Here is a 20,653-nt window from a genome sequence, read left to right on the forward strand (position 1 = left end):
GTGAGAATTCATCACTTGTATAACTAGGAGCATGAGCACGAGACACAACATCACGATTTCTATGGAAGCCCTTCTGTTCTCCACCTATCAGTGTCTCTACCTCCCCAGGGGATCTGCCATCTTGACTCGCAACACCTTGACTGAGTTTTACCTGTTTGTGAACTGGATCTGGATGGAATCCTACAGTCTGCACTACCTCATAGTCTGGCTTCTTTGAGTGATTTATCCACACTGTCACTTGTAGTTGTAGATGGTCCAACTGATTTATCACAATTGATTGATTTATCCATTCAATTACAGAAAGCATTTGGAGAATGTCTAGTGTTTGACTGTAGTGAATAGTCTTGTTTTTTTCTTTTTACAGAAGAGGAAACAGAAGCCTAGGAGAGATTAAATAATTTGCTAAATTTGTTTTTCTTAAGTGCTGTGCTGTTGAGTCGGTTCTGACCCATAGCAACCCTGCATAGGGTTTCCTAGGAGCAACTGTGACCTTGAACTGCCAACCTTGCAGTTCAAATGGCTTTGCAGTCTGGCAAATTAAACCCACAGCACCACACCAGGACCCCAATTTGCTAAATTATACAGGTAATAAGTAATGATGCCTGAATCCAAGCAAGTTTTGTCTGACTCCAGAATTTCAAATCTCAACTATTATGCTTTCAAAAAAACCCCATCTTTGGAGCTGAATATAATTATCGAAATTGTGGTTATGTACAAAACACAAATGAGGAAAAAGGCAGTATTTTGTGTGGCTCTGTGTCCAATCACTGGCTTTCTAATCCTGTGTGCCCTCCCACTTTTAAAAATTTTTAGAAGTCACCTATTAAACTAAAAATTAAAATACTGAGCAAGAGTGGGGGTTGATTCTGCATTGGGAAGTTAGCAGGAAATATGCTCAAAGCCTATTTGTAGAGCTGTAGAATAAGCATTTGACTGCTAACCACTAGGTCAGTGGTTCAAACACCCACCACTCATGGGTGTTTGCTCCTGTAAAGATTGGCCATCTTGGAAACTCTATACAGGGTCACTGTGAATCAGAATCGACTCAATGGTGGTAGGTTTGTTTGGCTAAATGTTCAGCTACTAGTCAAAAGGTTGGAGGTTCAAATCCACTCATAAGTGCCTTAGAAGACAGGTTCGGTGATCTGCTTCCGACAGGTCACAGCCTTGAAAACCTGATAGGACAGCTCTACTCAGCACACACAGGTCATCATGAGTTGGCATTGACTCAGCTGCTACTAACAACAACAGATATACATATAATATACATACATACATACATACACATATACACACATATTATATATATACATATACTCAAAATGAGGGGTTTCAAAAAGTTCATAGGATAAGACAATTCTTTGCTGAACTTTGTGTGTGTATGTAGAATATGTAACTTTCCTACCTTTTCCATTTCCATAATGAACTAAAAGACCCTGTACTTGCCTACCTCTTCATAATGATGTTACATTGAAATAAGGAAGAGATAAATGATCTTTCATTTAATGTCATTTTCAAAAGTCACGGTGACTGTCATAAAGACTGCTCTGCGGTGCTGGCTGCAATCAGACCTCAAAGGGGAGGTGTAACCTTTTGAAAACAGAGAAGGTCTCTTGGAATCATCTCCACACGGGCCCGCACACACAAGTGGTTTAGTTACTGACTGTAAACCCGTGGAGGGGCCGCAGTGTGTAACCTGAGGTGCTGAATAATGGATTAAGGTCAATGCACAAACCCAGCCAGGCAGGTGCTCTTCCGGGAGCCTCAGAGATGGACTAACATGCTTTCGCAGCTCAGCTGGGTGACTGACAGGGCCTAACGCAATTAAGATCCATCCAAATCTGTGGTTTCCGTTTTCGTTGTTCTTTACGAAGGTGGAAACCAGCTATTTTTACTTATCTCAGTAGTCTAGGCCCATCCAGCATCACCAAGTTCACAAACAGCCACTGCAGAGCTGATGTCACATTAAATCAGCTAAACTGTCCAGGCCCCTGGGTCGTATTTGTGACTTGCTTCTAACAGAAAGTATCTGTTCCCTATGAAGGCAAGTCCAAAATTTTTGCTACTAGGGTTCTGGTCCATACATACATGAGCTTATTCTAAATAATAAATGTTTTTAAAAGGTCTCTAAGATCAGTGGCTGGCTGCTGACAAGTTCTCTTAGGAATATACTCATCTTAGTCTTGTTAGGATACCTTGAAAAAAAAAAAAAAGAGGTCTAATTAAACAGCAGCTTCCTGGGGGAACTGCTGGTTCAGTAAAATTCAAGGCAGAGAGGTCAGCTCAGAAGGCTGTGGTGATTCTTTTTTGGATTCCCAAGGGGTCATCTTGACAGAGTTTCTTGAAGGAAACAGGGCAATCATGGGGGAGTATCATGAAGACCTCTTAAGAAAACGGAAAATGGCACTGGTGAAAAAAAGCCAGAGAAGTGACTAGGCATTTTCCTCCATCATGACAACGCACCTGCTCATTCTAGGAAGGTAGCAAGGTCTGTTGTACAAAAACTTCACTGAAATACCTTAACTACATTCACCTTCCAGCCTCCAGCTTGCCCCTGTCTATGTCTTTCTGTTCCCCAAACTCAAAGAACATTTCAAAAGAATACAATTTGGGTCCCTCGAGGATGTCAAGACTGCTGTTTTGATGTGGTGTGAACTGAAGTGCACAGAATGCTTTGGGGAAGGGTTAGAGAGATGGAAACACCATCTTCAGATGTGTATAGCCCTAGATGAAGGATATGAGATATATCACACTTTCATGTTTTGGTTTAATAAAGGTAACTATGGTTTCATAGCAACACTGCTTGATTTTCCCTTGTACAATGGCCAACTGCAACACAGGTGAGAAGCGTCCTCTGGCTGGAACCAATGGAGAGACGCAATGACTTTTCAGGACAACCAGTCATCCCTCTGTCTCTTCCTACCTCCACTACCCTAGTGTGGGGGAGAACCAGTTCTCTCCATGGACTCATGGATGTGCCAGCGCTGCCTAAGCTTCTACTCCAAATCTAGCATCCACATGCGTTTCTCCATTCATCTTCACAACACACTGAGCATTAGTTACCACACCACCATCTCATAGATGCACCTGTGACAGGGTCCAGGCCCATAACTCTGAAGCTGCTATCCAGGGCAGTGACATGAGCGACCTTCTTTCAACTGCTAGTCCTTGGCTCTCTTCGTGACTTCCCCTAGGCTCTCCTCAAGCCTTAGGGACAGCCTTACAAGGTCAGGTTCAGGTGTGGAGTACCACAGGCCCTTGTATACGGCACTCACCACCAGCCACTTTCAGAGGCCAAGATGAAGGTGTGGGGAGGGGCAGTCTTGTCCTTTGCTATCACAATTGTTTCTTGGTAGGTCATTGCAGGACCTAGGGGTTTCTGACTCTGTCCATCTTTATGGGTGCAGACAGCCTTATCTTTCTCCTGTGGAGCAGTTAGTGAGTTTGAACTGTCGATTTTGTGGTTGTCCAATGCTTATCCCACAGCGCCAACCAGGGATCCTTTATAATATGTCCTTGTTAAGTGCCATTTAGTCAGTTTCAACTCATAACGACCCTCTACAGGGTGTCCAAGGAGCAGCTTGAACCACCTGTCTTGCAGTTAGCAGTATATGCTTATCCTACAGCACCACACCAGAACTCCCCTTTATGATACACTAGTTAAGAATTCTCTAGGACTTCCCAGTTATAAACTGGGAGATAAATTATAGACATACAGGCTACATACATTAGGGTGGGAAATACACCCTAACCCTCAGACACTGTCTTGCTTCTATAGCTCTCTGCCTAGACTTCTGAGTTCAATCCTTCTTAGTCTGGCTCCTCAGAGCTCCGCTGTCATTAAAGAATGAAAGACTGAAGCCAAAAGGAAGTTGCAATTATGTGCTATATGTCCGGCACTGGGCCAGGCACTTGGGAAATATACAAGGGGGCTTCAAAAAGTCTGTGGAAACAATAACATGCAAGTTGTCCGAGGGGAGCCATCAAGGCAAGCAATCAAGTCCCTTCAGGGTAAACCCCCTTCCAAGACTGAAACTCAAAGGTAATATATAAGCAAGCATGTAAGCTTGCTGGCGACCACGTGGGTCTACTGATGAGGGGAAATGGAGGAAAAGAAGCAATGAAGATGTGAGCTGAGTCCGACCATGTTTAATAGACTCTCATCAACCTGGAATATGGTGAGACCTGGCTGGCCAGTAGTATGGTAAGACCTGGGGACTCCTGAGCCCATGGACAAGAACATAGCCACAAAGGGTTAGAGCAGAGAGTGAAGCGTCCAGCTGATATGAAGTGAGGGGAGATGCACAAGAAGGCCCATACTTGCAGACAGTACCCACTGGACCTAGCTTCAATGGCTGGGTCATCAGAACTTGACTAGAGGAAGATAACAAAGAAAAAAGGGGTAAAAAAGTGGGGTTTTTTTTTTTGGGTTGTTGTTGTTTGATAAAGAAAACAAGTGTAAATCGCTACAATCTGATGAACTTGACCTATACTTATGGATGTAGTAGCTTAAAATACCAACCAAGAGGGAAGGAATCTTCATAGCAAAGATCATTCCCATCCCCCTCTGTACACAGGGTTGATAGGGATGGGCAACTTAGACACTGACTACTTAAAATGGGGGGGGCTATAAAGGCATGAAGTGACTGGCTTACATGTTTTCAAGAGGTAGTTTTGTTTCAGAGGGTGCCGGGAAAGATCTCCACAGAGTGGTTTTCAACCTGTCTAGATGGAGTTGGTAAAAGGAGATGGGGATAAGACTCTCATGGTTCAATAGTGAGTAATTGTTATCATGACTGACTGTGATTGTTGCAAATGTAAAGGTAGACGTTTTGCAGCAAAAAGAAGGGAGTGGTTATCTTGCAGTCCAGGAGCGGAGGACCCTGGGACTAATAAAGGGAGAAGAGCAGGAGCGGAGTGTGGGACCCTATTCAGAGAAGCAGTGATACCAGAGATGGAGGCAGAGATGATGACGTGGAGAGATAGAATGGAAGAGAGGGGCTGTGTGCTGGTGGCCGGGGGGACAGGCTTGCAGGATATGCACTTTGGTGGTTTGACCGCTATACGATTTCCTGAGTATATATTCCTGAGTGTTTTGGTGTAAACAAAGAAAAATAATAATAATAAAATAAAATAGAGGGAATAAAAGCAAATGCTGTTGAATGATGATGCAGATAGGGGAATGTAATCATTGCACTGAAACAAAATACGATAGGATGAGTGTAAAGCAGATGTTCTCCCATGTAAACTAGCACTCAATTCACAATAAAAACTTAAAAAAAAAAGTTTGTGGAAAAATGGAATTGAAAGACAATGGATTTTTTTCCACAAGAAGCCTTATAAAGCCCCTTGTGGTTTAACACATGGTCTCTGACTTCAAAGAGCTGACAAAAGTGTGTACGGTAAACAAGTAAATGTTTGGGATTGTGTATGCGATGGACAAGTGATATCGACTAAATGGAATCAAGAGTTAATTGAAGGCAAGGAGAGACACCACCATTGGCTAGAATCATCACAGGAAACTCACCAAGGTCAGTGATTCAAACCCATCAGCAGCTCCTTGGAAACCCTATATAGGGTCACTGTGAGTCGGAACTGACTTGATGGCACTTAATAATACTCAGCAACAACTGAAGGAATCTGAGACTATGGCTGTTGGTCTAGTTCAGGTCTAGAACGGAACTCATCCTCAATGGCTCAATTTTCAGCCAGGCAGTAGACAGTATACAGGGGAACACCACCACTAGTAAAGTATGTTGTTGTTAGGTGCGGTCAGGTCAGTTCTGATTCACAGTGACCCTGTATAGGGTTTCCAAGGAGCAGCTGATGTGTTTGAACTACCAACCTTGTGGCTATTAGTTTAAATGGTCAACCATTCAAGATCAAAAGGGCAGCATACAGCTAAAGACACAATTCTGGAGGCTGGGAAAGGAGGAGGAATGGAAAGAGAAAAACAGGGAGGAAGTGGGATCAGCGATGTTACCTGGAGGGGATTGCAACCACTGAGAAGAAACAAAGTACGTGAATTACTGAGTGTAAAATTAACAGACTGCTCTGTAAACCTGCACGCAATTCACAATACAGTGTTTTATTACTGTTTTTTAGAAAAGGTGTTGCCTACAGCACAAGTCCCACAAGGTGCCTCTTGCTAAAATAACTCTGTGGTCAAACAGAGTTGAGAAATGCCATGTGGCATGTCCTCTCTGCAGACCTAACAACACCCATTAGCATATTGAAGGCTCTGAGAAGTCTTGCAATAAAGGAGCCCTTTTAATATGGGGTTCATCCAAGATAACCCGCATGTATTTGACTCCAGAACACATTTTTATATTTGAGACTTAGATCTACACTGAAAACAGATTTGGGAACACAGTCTGACACCAGACTTCTTGAATGAAGCAAGTTTTCCCAGGTGAACAGATGGGCAGAGGGCGGTGTGGGAGCCGGTTACAGAAATCCACGTGGGCGTGAACTCTAGCTAGATGATGCAGCAGCAGAGACAAAGGAACAGAAGCCATGGGTAGGAAGAATGGACAGGACCTGGGAAAAGATTCGATGGAATGAGCCCAAGACTTTGGCTAATCTTAAACGTTAACCTTGGTTTGGATGGTATCAGTAAGTCAATACAGCAACTGTACACACTGGAGGCACGTAACTGTTTATATAGGATAAATACACCCACAGAAAGTATGAGCAAGCAACTGGGATTTGAGAGTTGTATTGTTCAAAAATTCTTAATTTCATTTACATCAGTAACCTTAATTACAACTAAGGTTATAAAACAAAACGTGTATAAGTTGTTAACTGAAAAACTGATTTGCTCGGTAAACTTTCAGCTAAACCATGCACACATGCACGCATAAACCCAGGTAAAATCTAAAAAACAAACAAAAAACCCCACAACACATCTTCATTTGAGGGAAGGCTTATTAACATACCAGATTATAGTCTACGAACTCATGAAAACAGACTTCAGTTTCCTACTGTTTTGGTATTCTGCTTCCTAAGGATTCGCCCACAGTTGCCCAGGGCTGTGGTTTGCAAGGCACTTACAGAAGCTCAATCTCATCTGAGCCTTATCACAAAAACTGGAAGCTGGGAAGTGAGAGTGTAAAAACGATTTCCCCAAAGTGGCAAAGCCAGGAGCAGAAACTGGGTCTCTTAACTCTCCATGCTCTTTCCACTCCAGCTGTAGGGTCCAAATCATTCTCATTTTCTGGGGGCAGTCCTGGCCTCAGAGATCTCATCATCCATTAAAACCAAACTAACCCACTGTCACTGAGTCAATTCTGATTCACAGAGACTCCAAGGACAGGGCAGAATTGCCCCATAGGGTTTCTGAAGCTGTCACGTTTATGGGAGCAGATAGCCTCATCTTTTCCCCACAGAGCGACTGGTGGGCTTGAAATACCAAAATTTCGACTAGCAGCCCACTGCTTAGCTCACAGCATTACCAAGGCTCCTAAGCCATCCATAGGTCCTACAAATCATAGTCGGAAGACCCAGTTCACCTCTATCCCTCCTGAAAGGGGCACAGAGATCATTCTTTGGCTTAACTTCCTCTTGGAGAACATGGTCAACTTAACTTCAGAAGCCAAAAGATTTTCATAATACTTTCCATGATTATTTGGGGATTTTGCACATGGCTGTAGAATATGCAAAGTGGTCTCTGCCCTTCCAGACCAAAGCAGGTGGAAGATTAGAACAAGAAATGGGCTTCTGGCGTAAAGGACACCTCTAGCAATTTAGCAGGGAAATACTGTCACTGGAACTGCGTGCATGTAATAGGATGAGCTCAGCAACTTCACAAATAGTGCCATCTCAGATGGCAGACAGATACAATGGATCTCTTAGTTCAGCTTTGAGATCTATTTCTCTGTTTACACATGACTCCTGTTGGAAGTCTGGAGGTAACCAATTCTCCCAAAATAAAGCAGCTTTATTTGGAAGGCTGAGTGTTTGAATTCCTCCCTCACACTAACGCTTCCCTGCCCCATGCTGTCACAGCCCTAAACAGAACATCTCACTCTGCTGGGAAACATCAGCCTGCACAAAGCAACTGTATCTGAAAGGTGCAGCTCTGAAGGACAGTTCTGATGCATAAACTGTCAGGCATGTACCAGTAGAGCGTGGGGAGACAGATGGGGCGATACCAGTACCCCCGTGGTTCTCAACCAGGGGACAAGGGGCAGTACCTGGAGACGTGTGTTTGTGTGTGTGTGTAGGTGCCCCTAGCCATCCAGGGGTGGAGAACAGAGATGCTGTCAACTGTCCCACAACACACACGATAGTGTCATGAGAAAATATATTCTGACCCAAAATGCCAACAGTGCTTAGGTTGGGAAATGTGAAGGTAATCATTACAAATGATAGGGAGAGATTCTTCGGATTCAGACACAGTGAGGTGACCTGAAAGTCTGACTGGCAGACATACTGTTATGCCTACAAAGCTTAATGACACACAGCTAGCTTTCAAATCTGCTTACGAATGTAGAGAAAAGCGAAACACACTGGATTAAAGCCAAAATACTGGCCCACCATCCCTGACCAAATCCATCATTTTGTCATTTGAGAGCACAAACAGTGAGGCGGAACTGTTATCACTCTCCTCCCCCCAAAAGGAAATGGCAAATATTTAAACTGTAAAACTACAAGGTGTTGGTGGAGGCTCCTAAACTAGATGGGCTTCCTATGCCCCAGGTTGAGTGTGTTAATTCTTGGTGATTTATTCAGACAGCACATCCATGTGGAGTTGGGTATACCTAGGCTACACCAGAGATGTCATGGTGTTGGTGGCAGGCTGGCCCTCATTTCAGGGACCTTTATCCACACTGACAAAACTTAAACAAACCATTGTTCCTGTTGTTGTTAAGTGCTGTCTCATAGCAACCCTGTCTAGGGTTTCCAAGGAGCAACTGGTAGGGTTGAACTGCTCACAGTCCAGTGCTGATCCACCTGGATACCAAGAGGCCGAGGTGTATCTATCTAAGAAAGCTGACTGTGAAATAAGATACAGGCTCACCCTCCAAATGAGGCATGAAGAACCACTTGGACATCACTTATCACTGTTCTCTGTTATCAAGCTGACGCCGACTTCCGGCAGCCCCTCCTCCCTCTGTGTCAGAGCAGAACTAGACTCCATAGGGTTTTCAATGGCTGAGTTTTCGAAAGCAGATCATCAGACCTTTCTTCTGAGGTGCCTCTGGATGAGGTGAAACCACCACCTTTGGCTGCTTGTACCATCCTAAGGACTACACTTATCATCAGCTTTCAAAAATCCCAGAAGACACAAGAGGTTACAAAAAAACAAAAAACAAACCACCAACAACTTAAGGGAGAAATATCTTTATGCAACAGAGAAATAGTATGAAGAGTACTTTATGCAACAGAGAAATAAGTACGTAGGGGGCTTCAAAAAGTTCATGGGGAAAAAAGGTAATAAAAGATCATGGAATTTTTCCAGGAACTTTTTGGAGCCCTCTCAGATGTCCCAGAAGAAACACGCATTTTTAAAATGCCAAATGCTGCTAACTTCACACACACACAATTCTGAAAACCAAAATGGAAGCGTAGTCCACAGACCTGAAGGCTAGTATGCTCTTTACATGAGCAGAATTCATAGAAATTTTTAGAAGGAGGAGGAAAAACACGGGGGAAAAAAAAAAACAAAAAACAAAAACTAACCTTAAGGTTATCAAAGGTTTTGACAGTCTGTGCCAAGTCACTGACACTCCCTGGTGATGTTGTCCCCTGCAACCTAGGGCCTGAAGACCCCTGGGGACCGCCAATGACCTCGAAACCAGACAGCAAGACCTCTGCACAGCTGCATTGAGACTCCTTCGCTCTCTGACCCGATATCAGGTATGTCTTCAGACCTATGGACAAAAGTTACAGTCAGCACAGAGGGAAATCACCGTTGAGCTCAGTGCAGTGCCATCATGGTCTCCACACGAGGACGAGGATGCACGCCTGTAAAGTTGAGGGTGAAGATGAAAAGGTGAATAGGTCATATTTTACTACTGACTCCGTGATCTGAGAAGTGACCTCAGGGAAAACGGCTGCTTTTAGGACATGCTGTTTTACTTACATCGTACTGCTTTCTCTGCATAGTGGCTGCCATGTTGTATACCTCTGAGGGGTGGAAGAGGCATTAAAACTTCCTCCTGCAAGGGTCACTTGACTTTTTTGTGAAGGCAGCCAAGTCGATTGATGTCTTGGGTTTGTTTTGATCTGTACACACTGGTTGCTGACATTTACGATGGCCAGACTGGATGTAAGGGTGACCCGTAGCAGCAACTGTCATACTCATTCCAGGGTCTACAGAGCTACCGGGACCAGTGAGACCCATGGAGGAAGGAAAACCTCCCTAGACTGCAATGTACCAAGAACTCCTTTTCTGTTGGAACCAAATGCTTGGCTTTGGTCAGTGTGACTGACTCACTTGAGAAAACCCCATTGGAAAAGAAAAAGTTGGTCAAATGGACAATTAACCCGCAGTACAATAATTCTGTCAACTGAAGTGACAAAGACTACTGTCAAAGGCAGGTCCTGGCTCCAGAGAGTCCAAAGATACCCAGCTAGCCAACGTGCTGGAAAAACAATAAACCCATTGCCGTTTATTATTTCTCCATTTGCAATTCGGATCCTGACTCACAGCGATCCTTTAGGACAGAGTAGAACTGCCTCCATAGGGGTTCTGGGGTTGTCAACGTTACAAAGCAGAGGGCCCCAGCTTTCTCCTGGGAGCAGGCAGTGATTGGATTTGAATGAGCAGCCTGTTAGCAGCTGAACACTTCACTGATGCACCATCAGAGTTCCTTTCACAATCGATGACCAGGGTCAATGCCAGTAGGAACTAATGAGATTTGAAGTGGAGTATGGCAAATGGGGGAAAGCACACCATACTAATTTCCCAGGCTCCACCACAGACAACAATGAGCTCATTTTGTTACTTCACCAAGGGACCCCACAAGAGTAAAATGGCCCTGCTCTGATCCTTTTGGACTTTCTGAGATGGCAGGGCCTATGTCCCGGGGTCTGGGAGCCCATTCCTTGGTCTGTTAGTCTGCAATGTTGCCCGGAAGTCCCGGGGGCAGTGAGGCAGTCAGGGCCCAGTGAGAGCAGAACAGGAGGTGCAAGGGCAACTGTGGGGGCTGCAGAGCCGCCCCCTGCCCCCCCCCCCCCCCCCCCCCCCCCCCCAGGCCCCAGTTTCCGTTGTGGAGGGACAACTTTCTATTGAGGTTAAGGACTTGCCAGGAAGAAGTGATGTCCCTCTGTCTCTGGCCAGTCGTGAACAATGACCTGTGCCTGAGACTGTGGCTCCCAAGGTAAGGCCAGTTCTGGGCGCTAAATGACCCTGAATGACAGCCCTGGACAAGGATGGTCTCAGATAAGGGCAGCCCCATACAAGGGCAGACCTAGACGAAGATAGTCCTGGGAGCAGGGTCCAAGGCCTCTCAGTGTCTCAAAGCCAGGACAAGGCCTGTATCATAGTAACAATTCATGCCACCCCTGCGGGGCTCCATAACAGTCAGACAAATACAGAGGCCTTTTCTGGAGAAAGTACACATTCAAAATCTGGTCAAGGAAGGCGGAACCAGCCACAGAAGCCTGTCCTCCAGTCACCAGTCTGAGGTATGTCTAGATGCAGGCAATCCTGAGGTGGGTTACTGACACTCTGAATTACTGAGTTGCTGTTCAGGGGCCTTTTAAGAAGCACAGACTGCTCACTACACAGTGGGCTAGGAGCTGAGAGGACAAGAATGCTCACATCAGCTGTGAACCCACCTGTATGGAGCACTTCAGCTAAGGGGGACCCTGACAACCAGCAGGGCTTCAAAAAGTTGATGGAAAAATGGAATGTTTCCACGACCTTTCTGATGTCTCCTGGTACTACACTTGTGTTCCAGTTGCATGTCCCTGGGACTCTTCCTGTTCTTCCCATGCACAAAAGCCATCTGTGGAACCTGAAATCAATCATTGCTCCATATCTGCATCTACTTTCAGTTTATCTTTACAGAGCCCCAAAGTATAGTGATAACACAGTACTGCTAGCATAGTAAAGGTTAACTATGTGTACGTACCCATGGTAAGCAAAATCTGTGAACAAATCAGCTACCTTCTTAGTTAGGCGTCCTTCCACTCGGGAGCTAAACAGAAAGTGATACCTTCTGCCAAGACTGGAGGGGCTGAGTGTTGGAGTAACAAATAGTGCTTAGCTGGCCGGTCTGAAATCCTAGCCCTGAGAAACATCTAAGGATTGGATTGCTGAGCTTGAGCCTAGTCAAACCCCTTAAATCAAGAAAGTTTATAAGAGATAAAGTTTTTTTTGTGTGTGCGTGTTTTTTTTTTTTTTTTTTTTTTTAAGAGATAAAGTTTTAATGAGTAACCACACACATGGAATACTGGGGTCCAAGTTCATTAGAAAAGTGCTTTTGGAGCAGAAGGTTAAAAGAAGGCAGCTAAATGATTTATTTGAAGTATAAGGTAAACCATAGAAAAATTAATAGAATTTCTTAAATTGTTTCCCTGATTATTGCTTTTAAACCTGACCAATATTTATGCCTTTTATCAGCTTAATTGTATAAAGACTACAGAAATGGGGTAAGATAGTTCCTCATGTACTCCCACCTAATGAGGGAGTTTGTGACTAAAGGTCAGTTGTTGATTGCTTTTGATCCTCAATTCTGGGAGGACAAAAACGGTGCTTTGCACTTTGCTGGAGCTGAGTTTCGGTGAGCTGAATGTACTTTGAGCCCGCATTTAAGTCCATTTTGGAAACGAAAGACTCTTCTGGCCTGCTTTAATCATGGTCTTTATTAGTAGGACTTGTGCTTGGGACTGAGATCCCTTCAACCACCAAGAACCACAGAAGCAATAGGCAACTCACCAGAAAGGGACCATCTGAGAAAGGAAACCACACTTTAAGATAAGACCAACCATGGGAGCCAAAACGTAACAAATAGTAAGAAGCTGACATCCCAATGATGGGAAAATAAACAAGAGATGCAGTTAAATTGGGACTAGTTCACAAAAATCCTAAAAATATATTTGCTTCCTAACCAGGTTTGAAACATGGAGAATTTTAAAGAAGCATGAGAATTATTGAAGTTAAGATACAGTTAATCAATGAAAACATTCTAGTTCTTCATTCACCAAGTAACCAGGCCTCTAAATCATAGCTGTGATTATACGAGGTTAAGTCAGAAAGTACTGCTAAAATAGCCTAGCAACCTTTATTAAACAAAATAATCAAAATGGAAAGCAACTGTTTCTCAACATACCCTCCCAATTCAGGTCCATGTAGTTCTGAAGACGGTGTTTCCTTCTCTCTAGCCCTTCCGGGGAACTCACGGGGTGGTGCTGTAGGACCAGCACTGGACTATTAACCACAAGGTCGGCAGTTCAAACCCACCAGCAGCTCCTTGGAAACCCTACAACAGGGTCTCTATGGGTCAGAACCGACTTGATGGCCCTGCACAGCAGCAGTAACCAGCAACTGTGGCATCCTCAAGGGACTCAGGTCATGTTCCTTTTCAATGTTGAGTTTTGAGACTAAGAAGTCTAAAGGGGCAGTATCAGGGCTGTAGGGTATTTCCATCAACACTCATGGAAGCAGCAGTCAAGAAATCAAATGCATCAGGCAGTTCTGCTGCACAAGACCTCTTCAAGTGTTGAAGAGCAAAGCTGTCAGTTTGAGGACGAAGGTGTGCCTGATCCAAGCCATGGTATTTTCAGTAACCTCATATGCATGCGAAAGTGAATAAGGAAGACCTTAGGAGACTTGATGCATTTTAGTTATGGTGTTGGAGGAGAATACTGAAATTACCAGAGACTGCCAAAAGAACAAATAGATCTATGTTAGAAAAAGTATAGCCAGAGTGCTCCCTGGAAGCCAGGATAGCCAGACTTTGTCTCTCATGCTTCAGACATACTATCAGGAGTGACCAGTCACTGGAGAAGGATAACATGTTTGGTAAAGAGGAGGGTTGGAGAAAAAGAGGAAGACCCCTGGTGAGACAGACTGGCACAGTGGCAGCATCGATGGGCTCAAACGTAGCAACGATTATGAGATTGGCCCAGGACCGGGCCGTGTTTGGTTCTGTTGTGCATAGGCTCACTATGAGTTGGTACTGACTCGATGGCACCTAACAACAATGACAATGATAAGAGTGGATGGGGTAAAGTTCCTCAACAAAAGTTTCTTAGGACAGCCCTTGCTAACCTTGAAGAATGAGTGGGTGCATTATCCTGACGGGAAAAAAATTTCCTTGGCACAACTTTCCTGGATTTTTTTCTCCCCAGTGTAGTTTAAATTTTCTTAAAATGTTTTCTGCATGAGTCTCTGTGTCTTTCAAGAAAATCTATCAAGACGACCCCTTTGGAATACCAAAAAACAGTCACTATAACCTTCTAAACTAACCTCTCTTCTTGAATTCATTCATCTTCGAGATCTTCCCCAGCCTTTCTTAAAATGTGTGATTCAGCTATTGTTTTTTTGTGGGGCAGTATTCCCCTTAACCTGTGGCAAAGTTTCAATGATTTGGGAAGATGTATACTTGAGTTTTGTTAAAAATTTGATATTAGCCCTGACCTTAAAATCGTTTTTTCCATGGCACAAAAAGTCTTTTGTGTTTTAGAAGACACCCTAATGAGACTAAGACAAGTAAGGTAAACGCACGACTGAGGCAGCTTACTTGCAGTCACCCACTGATTGCAAAGATACGTTTAAACATGTTTGTTCAGAATAACTCTGTGCATGTATGAACTAGAACCTTAGAACACTACTTTCTGACTTACCCTTGTATTTCACAATTGTCGGCTACATCTGCTTAAAAAGGCCAATGTCGTCTTGGTGGCATAGTGGGTTATGGGCTGGGCTGCTAACCACAAGGTCAGCAGTTCAGGTCTACCAGATGCTCTGAGAGAAAAAGATGAGGCTTTCTGCTGCCATTAAGACTGCCAGCTTCAGAAATGCTATACAGTCACTATGAGCTGGAACCAACTTGACGGCACTCAACCATCACCATCACCACCAAGGCCAAAAGTTTGGTGAAAAACATAAGCACTTTTCTCATCATAAAAGAAATCTTGTTGTTGTTATTGTCATCAAGTCGGTTCCGACCCATAGCGATCCTGTATAGGGTTTCCAAGGAGAAGCTGGTGAGCTTGAACCGCCGACTTTGCAGTTCCAATCAACTTTGCAGTCCAGTGCATTAACCCACAGCGCCACATCAGGACTTTCTAAAAGCAGTTGTTGTTGTTGTTAAGTGCCATCGAGTCGGTTCCGACCCATAGTGACCCTGTATAGGGTTTCCAAGGAGCAGCTGGTGAGCATGAATTGTCGACTTTGCAGTTCAAACAGCTTTGCAGTCTGGCGCATTAACCCACAGCGCCACACCAGGCCTCCAAAAGCAATCCGTTGTTGTTAGGTGTCATCGAGTCAGTACCGACCCATAGTGACCTTACGCACAGCAAAATGAAAAACACTGCCCGATCCTGGGCCAACCGCACTATTGTTGCCACGCTTGAGCCCAATGATGCTGCACTTTGCCAATCCATCTCACTGGGGGTCTTCCTCTTTTTCTCTGACCCTCCATCTTACCAAACATGATATCCTTCTCCAGGGACTGGTCCCTCCTGACAATATGTCCAAAGTATGAGAGACGAAGTTTGGCCATCCTGGCCTCCAGGGAGCACTCTGGCTGCACTTCTTCCAACACAGATCTGTCGGTTCTTTTGGCAGCCCATGGCACTTTCCATATTCTCCTCCATCTAGATTTCTAGATGGGTATAAATCCTTTCCATTCCAATGTTGTGGTTGTTCTCCATAAACCCAAACCAAACTTGCTTCTGTCAAGTCAGTTCCAACTCAGAACCACCCTACAGGACTGGCGAACTGTCCCACAGGGTTTCCCAGTCAATGTGTCTTTATGGAAGCAGACTGTCTCATCTTTCTCACTGTCTCATTTTCCTCATGAGCATCAGTGATGGGTCCAAACCCCCTTTCGCTTAGCAGCCCAACGTTTAACCCAAATAGTCTTCCAAGTACTATCTCAGTCACTCATTTGCTTACCAAAAATTTTAAATATTTAAGAACTGGGCTAAGTGTTGAGAGAAATGGATAGAGAAAAAAGGACTCAAGAGTTGAGAAACTGATGCAGATGAAAACTTTTGCTTTTTACTGAACTTCTGGACTCAGTTCATTCATCTATACACTGAAAATAATATCACCATCCTCCTCATCATCCCACTTCCTGGGGCTAGTGTGAGGATTAATGAGATAATACACAGGCAATGCTTACAATAGTGCCTGGCACATAGTTTGGAATAAGGTTATTCTTCTTGTTGTGGCTAAGTTCCCCTGAGTCAGTTCCAACTCACAGTGACCCTGCATAGGGGTTCTGAGGAGCAGAGACTGCTCATATAACTAACAAATTACTTCAAGAGGTATGTACACGAATGAAAAACTGTCATCTTCTCACTCTGATTAGGACCACAGGAAGCCCAGGTCAGAAGGACAGGAAAATAGAGAAATCAATTCAAAATCATGATAAAGATCAGACCTACTGGACTGAAAAAGACTAGTGAAGACCCAGAGACTGTGGTCCCTCAGACACCCTTCAAGCCTAGAAAAGAACCCATTTCCTGGGTTCACCGTGCAGTCAAACAATAGACAGGCTGTAAAGTGAACAGGAGTCCTGGCGTAGCAACATAGGATAAGCACTGGACCACGAGGTCAGTTTGAATCGCAACTTTAGCGGTTCAAACTCACCAGCCGCTGCTCAGAAACCCTACAAAGGGTGGGTCTCTACATTAGTGGGACCGCACTTAACAACAACAATAATGTGAACAACAGCATTTGTGGGGAACGTGCACCATAGGAAACCAAAAGGACAGCAATTTGCCCCAAAGGAAAGGAGAACAGGGAACTCAGGAAGGATGTAGGCAGCGGACTGTTACACTGAGGGAACTGCAACTAGTATTAGGAAAGAAAATGTCTGTACATCACAGAGGGGGAACTAACCTGCTCTGTAAACTTTCACCCAAACCACAATACAAAATGTTAACTATTTAAAAGCTGCCATTTATGGTCAAAGAATTGAGAGAAAAGCTTTGAACATGGAGAGTTCACCTCTATGCTAATCAGTCAAGGGAAAAAACAAGATGGCAGGAACAACTTGGAACAGCAAAAGTCCGAATCTAAGGGAAAAACAATGCTTCTCCCAAGAAAGTCTGCAGTAATATAGAGAATATACTCAAAGAGCAAACTGAAGATGTACTTGAAATAATGCTCATCAAACAAACAAAAGAATCTGAGTATGACAGGTGAAGAAAGGAAGTGAATTTGAGGACATGAAGAGACGGGATGAGCATTCAAGAGAGAAAATGATTTGAAAGTAGTCAGTATGCTGACAGGACCTTCAGAAATGAGAAAAGGTACCTTCACAGTGAATTTTGGAAAACGGGAAAAATTAAGGTCTGAAATCAATTGTCATGAGATCACACTGAACAAAGCGAAATAGACTAAGTAATCAGACCCCAAACCCAATCCAAACTACTGTCGTCAAGCAAACGTGTGGGAGAGAGTAGAGCAAGTCCACAGGGTTTCGGAGGTTGGCATTGTTCCATCCTGCGGAATGGCTAGCGGAGTCATGAGCAGCTGATGTGTAGTCCATGTACCACCAGGACTCCTTACATAATCAGAAGAGAATAGGAAACCAGAGAACTTGAATAAATGTACCAAGAATTGCAATTGAGTAATGACTAATACATTGTTACATAGCAAGTAGTAATCTGAATGTCATAACATGCACAGGACCACACTAAACCACACCTGAAGGAAGAAACACAGATATCACAAACCATACTGGTTTCCTTCGAGAACTAAGAAGTGAGTTGCTTATGTGAAGGCTTTTGCGAGGTGGCGATTTTATGGTAGACTACAGTAGATTCTAGACAGAAGAGAAATCAGACTAAAATTTAAATCTGAGACTAAGTGAAAACAGCCAGTCATGAAAAGTCACGTGTCACACCATTTTAATTATATGAAATGTGCACAGTAGGTAAATCCATAGAGACAGGATATAGATTAGTGGTCACCAATGGTTTGGGGGCAGACGGGTGGGATAAGGAGTGGAAGCTAATGGGTGTAGGGTTTCTTGTGGGGTGAAGAAAATGAGACTGTGGCAATGGTTACACAACTTTATGACTAAAACCTACTGAACTGAACACATGAAGTGGGTTTTATAAGAGAGAAGAAATTCATCTAATACACTTCAACAAGACCACCAGCAGTTCAGAAATGTAGAGAAGAAAGAAAACAAAGACCTTGAGAAACACACTATTCTTGGGAGCTTGAGGTAAAGGAGACGGCAGAGACAGGTAAAAGAAAATAATAAAAACAAATGCTAAAAATCAGTAACATGGTAGATCAAGGATGGAAAAACACACAAGGAAAAAGGCTAAGTGACCTCGAGAAGCTAAACATTTCAACATGGCCAGAGTTCAGGAGTCTGGAAGAGATGAAATAAGTAGAACGTTTGACCTTTAGGATGTATCTTCAAAAATCATCAGATTTGCAACGCTCTCTTAGCGCAGTGGTTACGAATCAGGCTGCCAACCTCAAGGTCAGCAGTTCGAAACTACCAGCGGTTCCGCGGGAGAAAGATGAGGCTTTCTGCTCCCGTAAGGATGTACATCCTTGGAAACCCTGTGCAGGGTCACTATGAGTCGGAGCCGACTCCACGGTACTTAACAACAACAACTTGCAATCTAGTCCAGTAAGGTTGGACCGATATCCAGACTTCCTTATGAGACTGTCCGTATGCCCAAAGAGACGGCCTACAGCAGTCTTAGGTCTGAGGCTAGAATATGCTGTGGTCTGTATGGGCCATTAGTTCTGTAGGCTAATTTACCCTTGACACTCTTGTTTCCTACACTTTCCTTTGCTAGAGGCAGAAAGAGACCAATAATTGCATCTTAGATGGTCATTCGAGAAATTTTAAGAATTCAATCATTAATCAGCACACTAGGATCTACAACATTATGGACTATGCTATGCCAAGTGACCTAGATGTCCCCTCAGACTCTGGTCCTTTAGGCCTAGTAACTTATACACACTTTAATTTTTACTATAAGATTCCTAGAACAGTTTATAGAATGAACATCTGAGCACTCTAATCTCTTACACCTATTAAAAGCAACTAAAACACACCACTGAACAAATTACCATCTCGAGAGGATGGGGGGGGGAGCTCTCTTTGACTCCATAGAGCTTAAATGTTTACCCAGGCATGCAGCCACCATGCTAATAGGATCTGGCAGGAATGGACTCAGCTGAGCCACAAGAAAGTATTTCAGGAAAGTATGACTGAACTGGCCCTTGTGTGGCTGCCTGAGCCCCAGGCAAATTTGGGAAGCAGGTAAAATTTAACTGGGGTCACTGCTGCCAAATTTCCCTTTCTACCTTTTCCTTTCTAGGATCCCACTACCGCCCAGCAAGCTGCAGTGTGAATGTCAACCAGCAGTCCCCCAGATGATGCTCCATCGCTGTTGTGGTCCCAGCTCCCTCCATTCATGCTCTACTGGAGGTCGTGAACATCACCTCTGATCACAGCTGCCCAACATGCACATTGTACCTTCTTGACATGGATGCAGATGAGGACAGCTGACCCCTACTCACATCCCAGAGAATTCTGTGGCACCAACACTCAGTCAACGCTTCTGAGAAGTACCTCATGGTGGGTGCTGGAAGCCTCAATCTCTGCCTCATCTGGGAGCAACTGTATGGGCTCACACACAGCAATGGTTGTGGGGATGGTACAGGATGCGGCAGTGTTTTGTTCTGTTGAACATGGAGGTTGCTATGTTATGAGTCAAAACGGACTCAATGGCACCTGACCACCAGAACATCATCATCCAGTACCTTCAGATTCTCACTTAAAACTTCCTGGGTGATCCACAGTAACACCTTCAGAAATTGCATCTCCACCCTGTCGGACCCAATGGCCCCTTTGAATCACATTCACAACATTTTCATTACATCTTTAATTTGTAATGTCCTTTCTGTCATTCTGAAATAAAATGAAATTTATCCATAATACAACCCTGAATCCCTGAGGTCATCCAAAACACCTCTCACAGATTTCCAAGATGCCCCCAGCTGAGTAGTCTTTCATCAAGCCACCTATGGGTACAGGTAATGAGTGTTCAGGGAACCTGGGTGCTGGCAGTAGAAACCAACCCAGAAGCTCCAAGGGAGAAAAACCTAGCGATCTGCTCCCCTGAGGATTACAGTCGAGGAAGCCCTAGTTCCACTCTGTCACTTGGGGGTCTTTGAGAGCACGGGTTACATCAACTTGGCTGGGCCATGATACTCTGGTTTGGTGGAGCAGCACTAGATAACTGAGACAGGACTGCTGTAGTCGGAAGCAACTCGATAGCACCAGAGAGCAACAACAACATGCAAGTTCACTCCTAGACATGTATTTTTCTCAAGGAAATGCATGAGGAGAGCTCACCAGGAGGCAGTATAAAGAGTGTTCACAGCAAGTCTACTTAGAGAAGCCAAAGGCTGGGTAGCTGGAGGAATGGATGGAGTGTGGTAGCTGGAGGGATGGATGGAGTGTGGTAGCTGGAGGGATGGATGGAG

The 20,653-nt window shown here is 44.2% G+C and overlaps 1 protein-coding gene across 1 annotated transcript in view; it reads right to left on the bottom strand.

Annotated features, from left to right (window-relative positions):
- The window catches only part of ADCY9 (adenylate cyclase 9), a 150,675-nt gene that overhangs the window by 47,894 nt on the left and 82,128 nt on the right, over positions 1 to 20,653 (bottom strand). Inside the window, exon 2 of the mRNA XM_006874904.1 lies at positions 9,685 to 9,875. Within this exon, the coding sequence (XP_006874966.1) occupies positions 9,685 to 9,875 (191 nt within the window). The remainder of the gene's footprint in view (positions 1 to 9,684; positions 9,876 to 20,653) is intronic.

Source organism: Chrysochloris asiatica, unplaced genomic scaffold, assembly GCF_000296735.1.
Source record: "Chrysochloris asiatica unplaced genomic scaffold, ChrAsi1.0 scaffold00305, whole genome shotgun sequence".
Classification (NCBI taxonomy): domain Eukaryota; kingdom Metazoa; phylum Chordata; class Mammalia; order Afrosoricida; family Chrysochloridae; genus Chrysochloris; species Chrysochloris asiatica.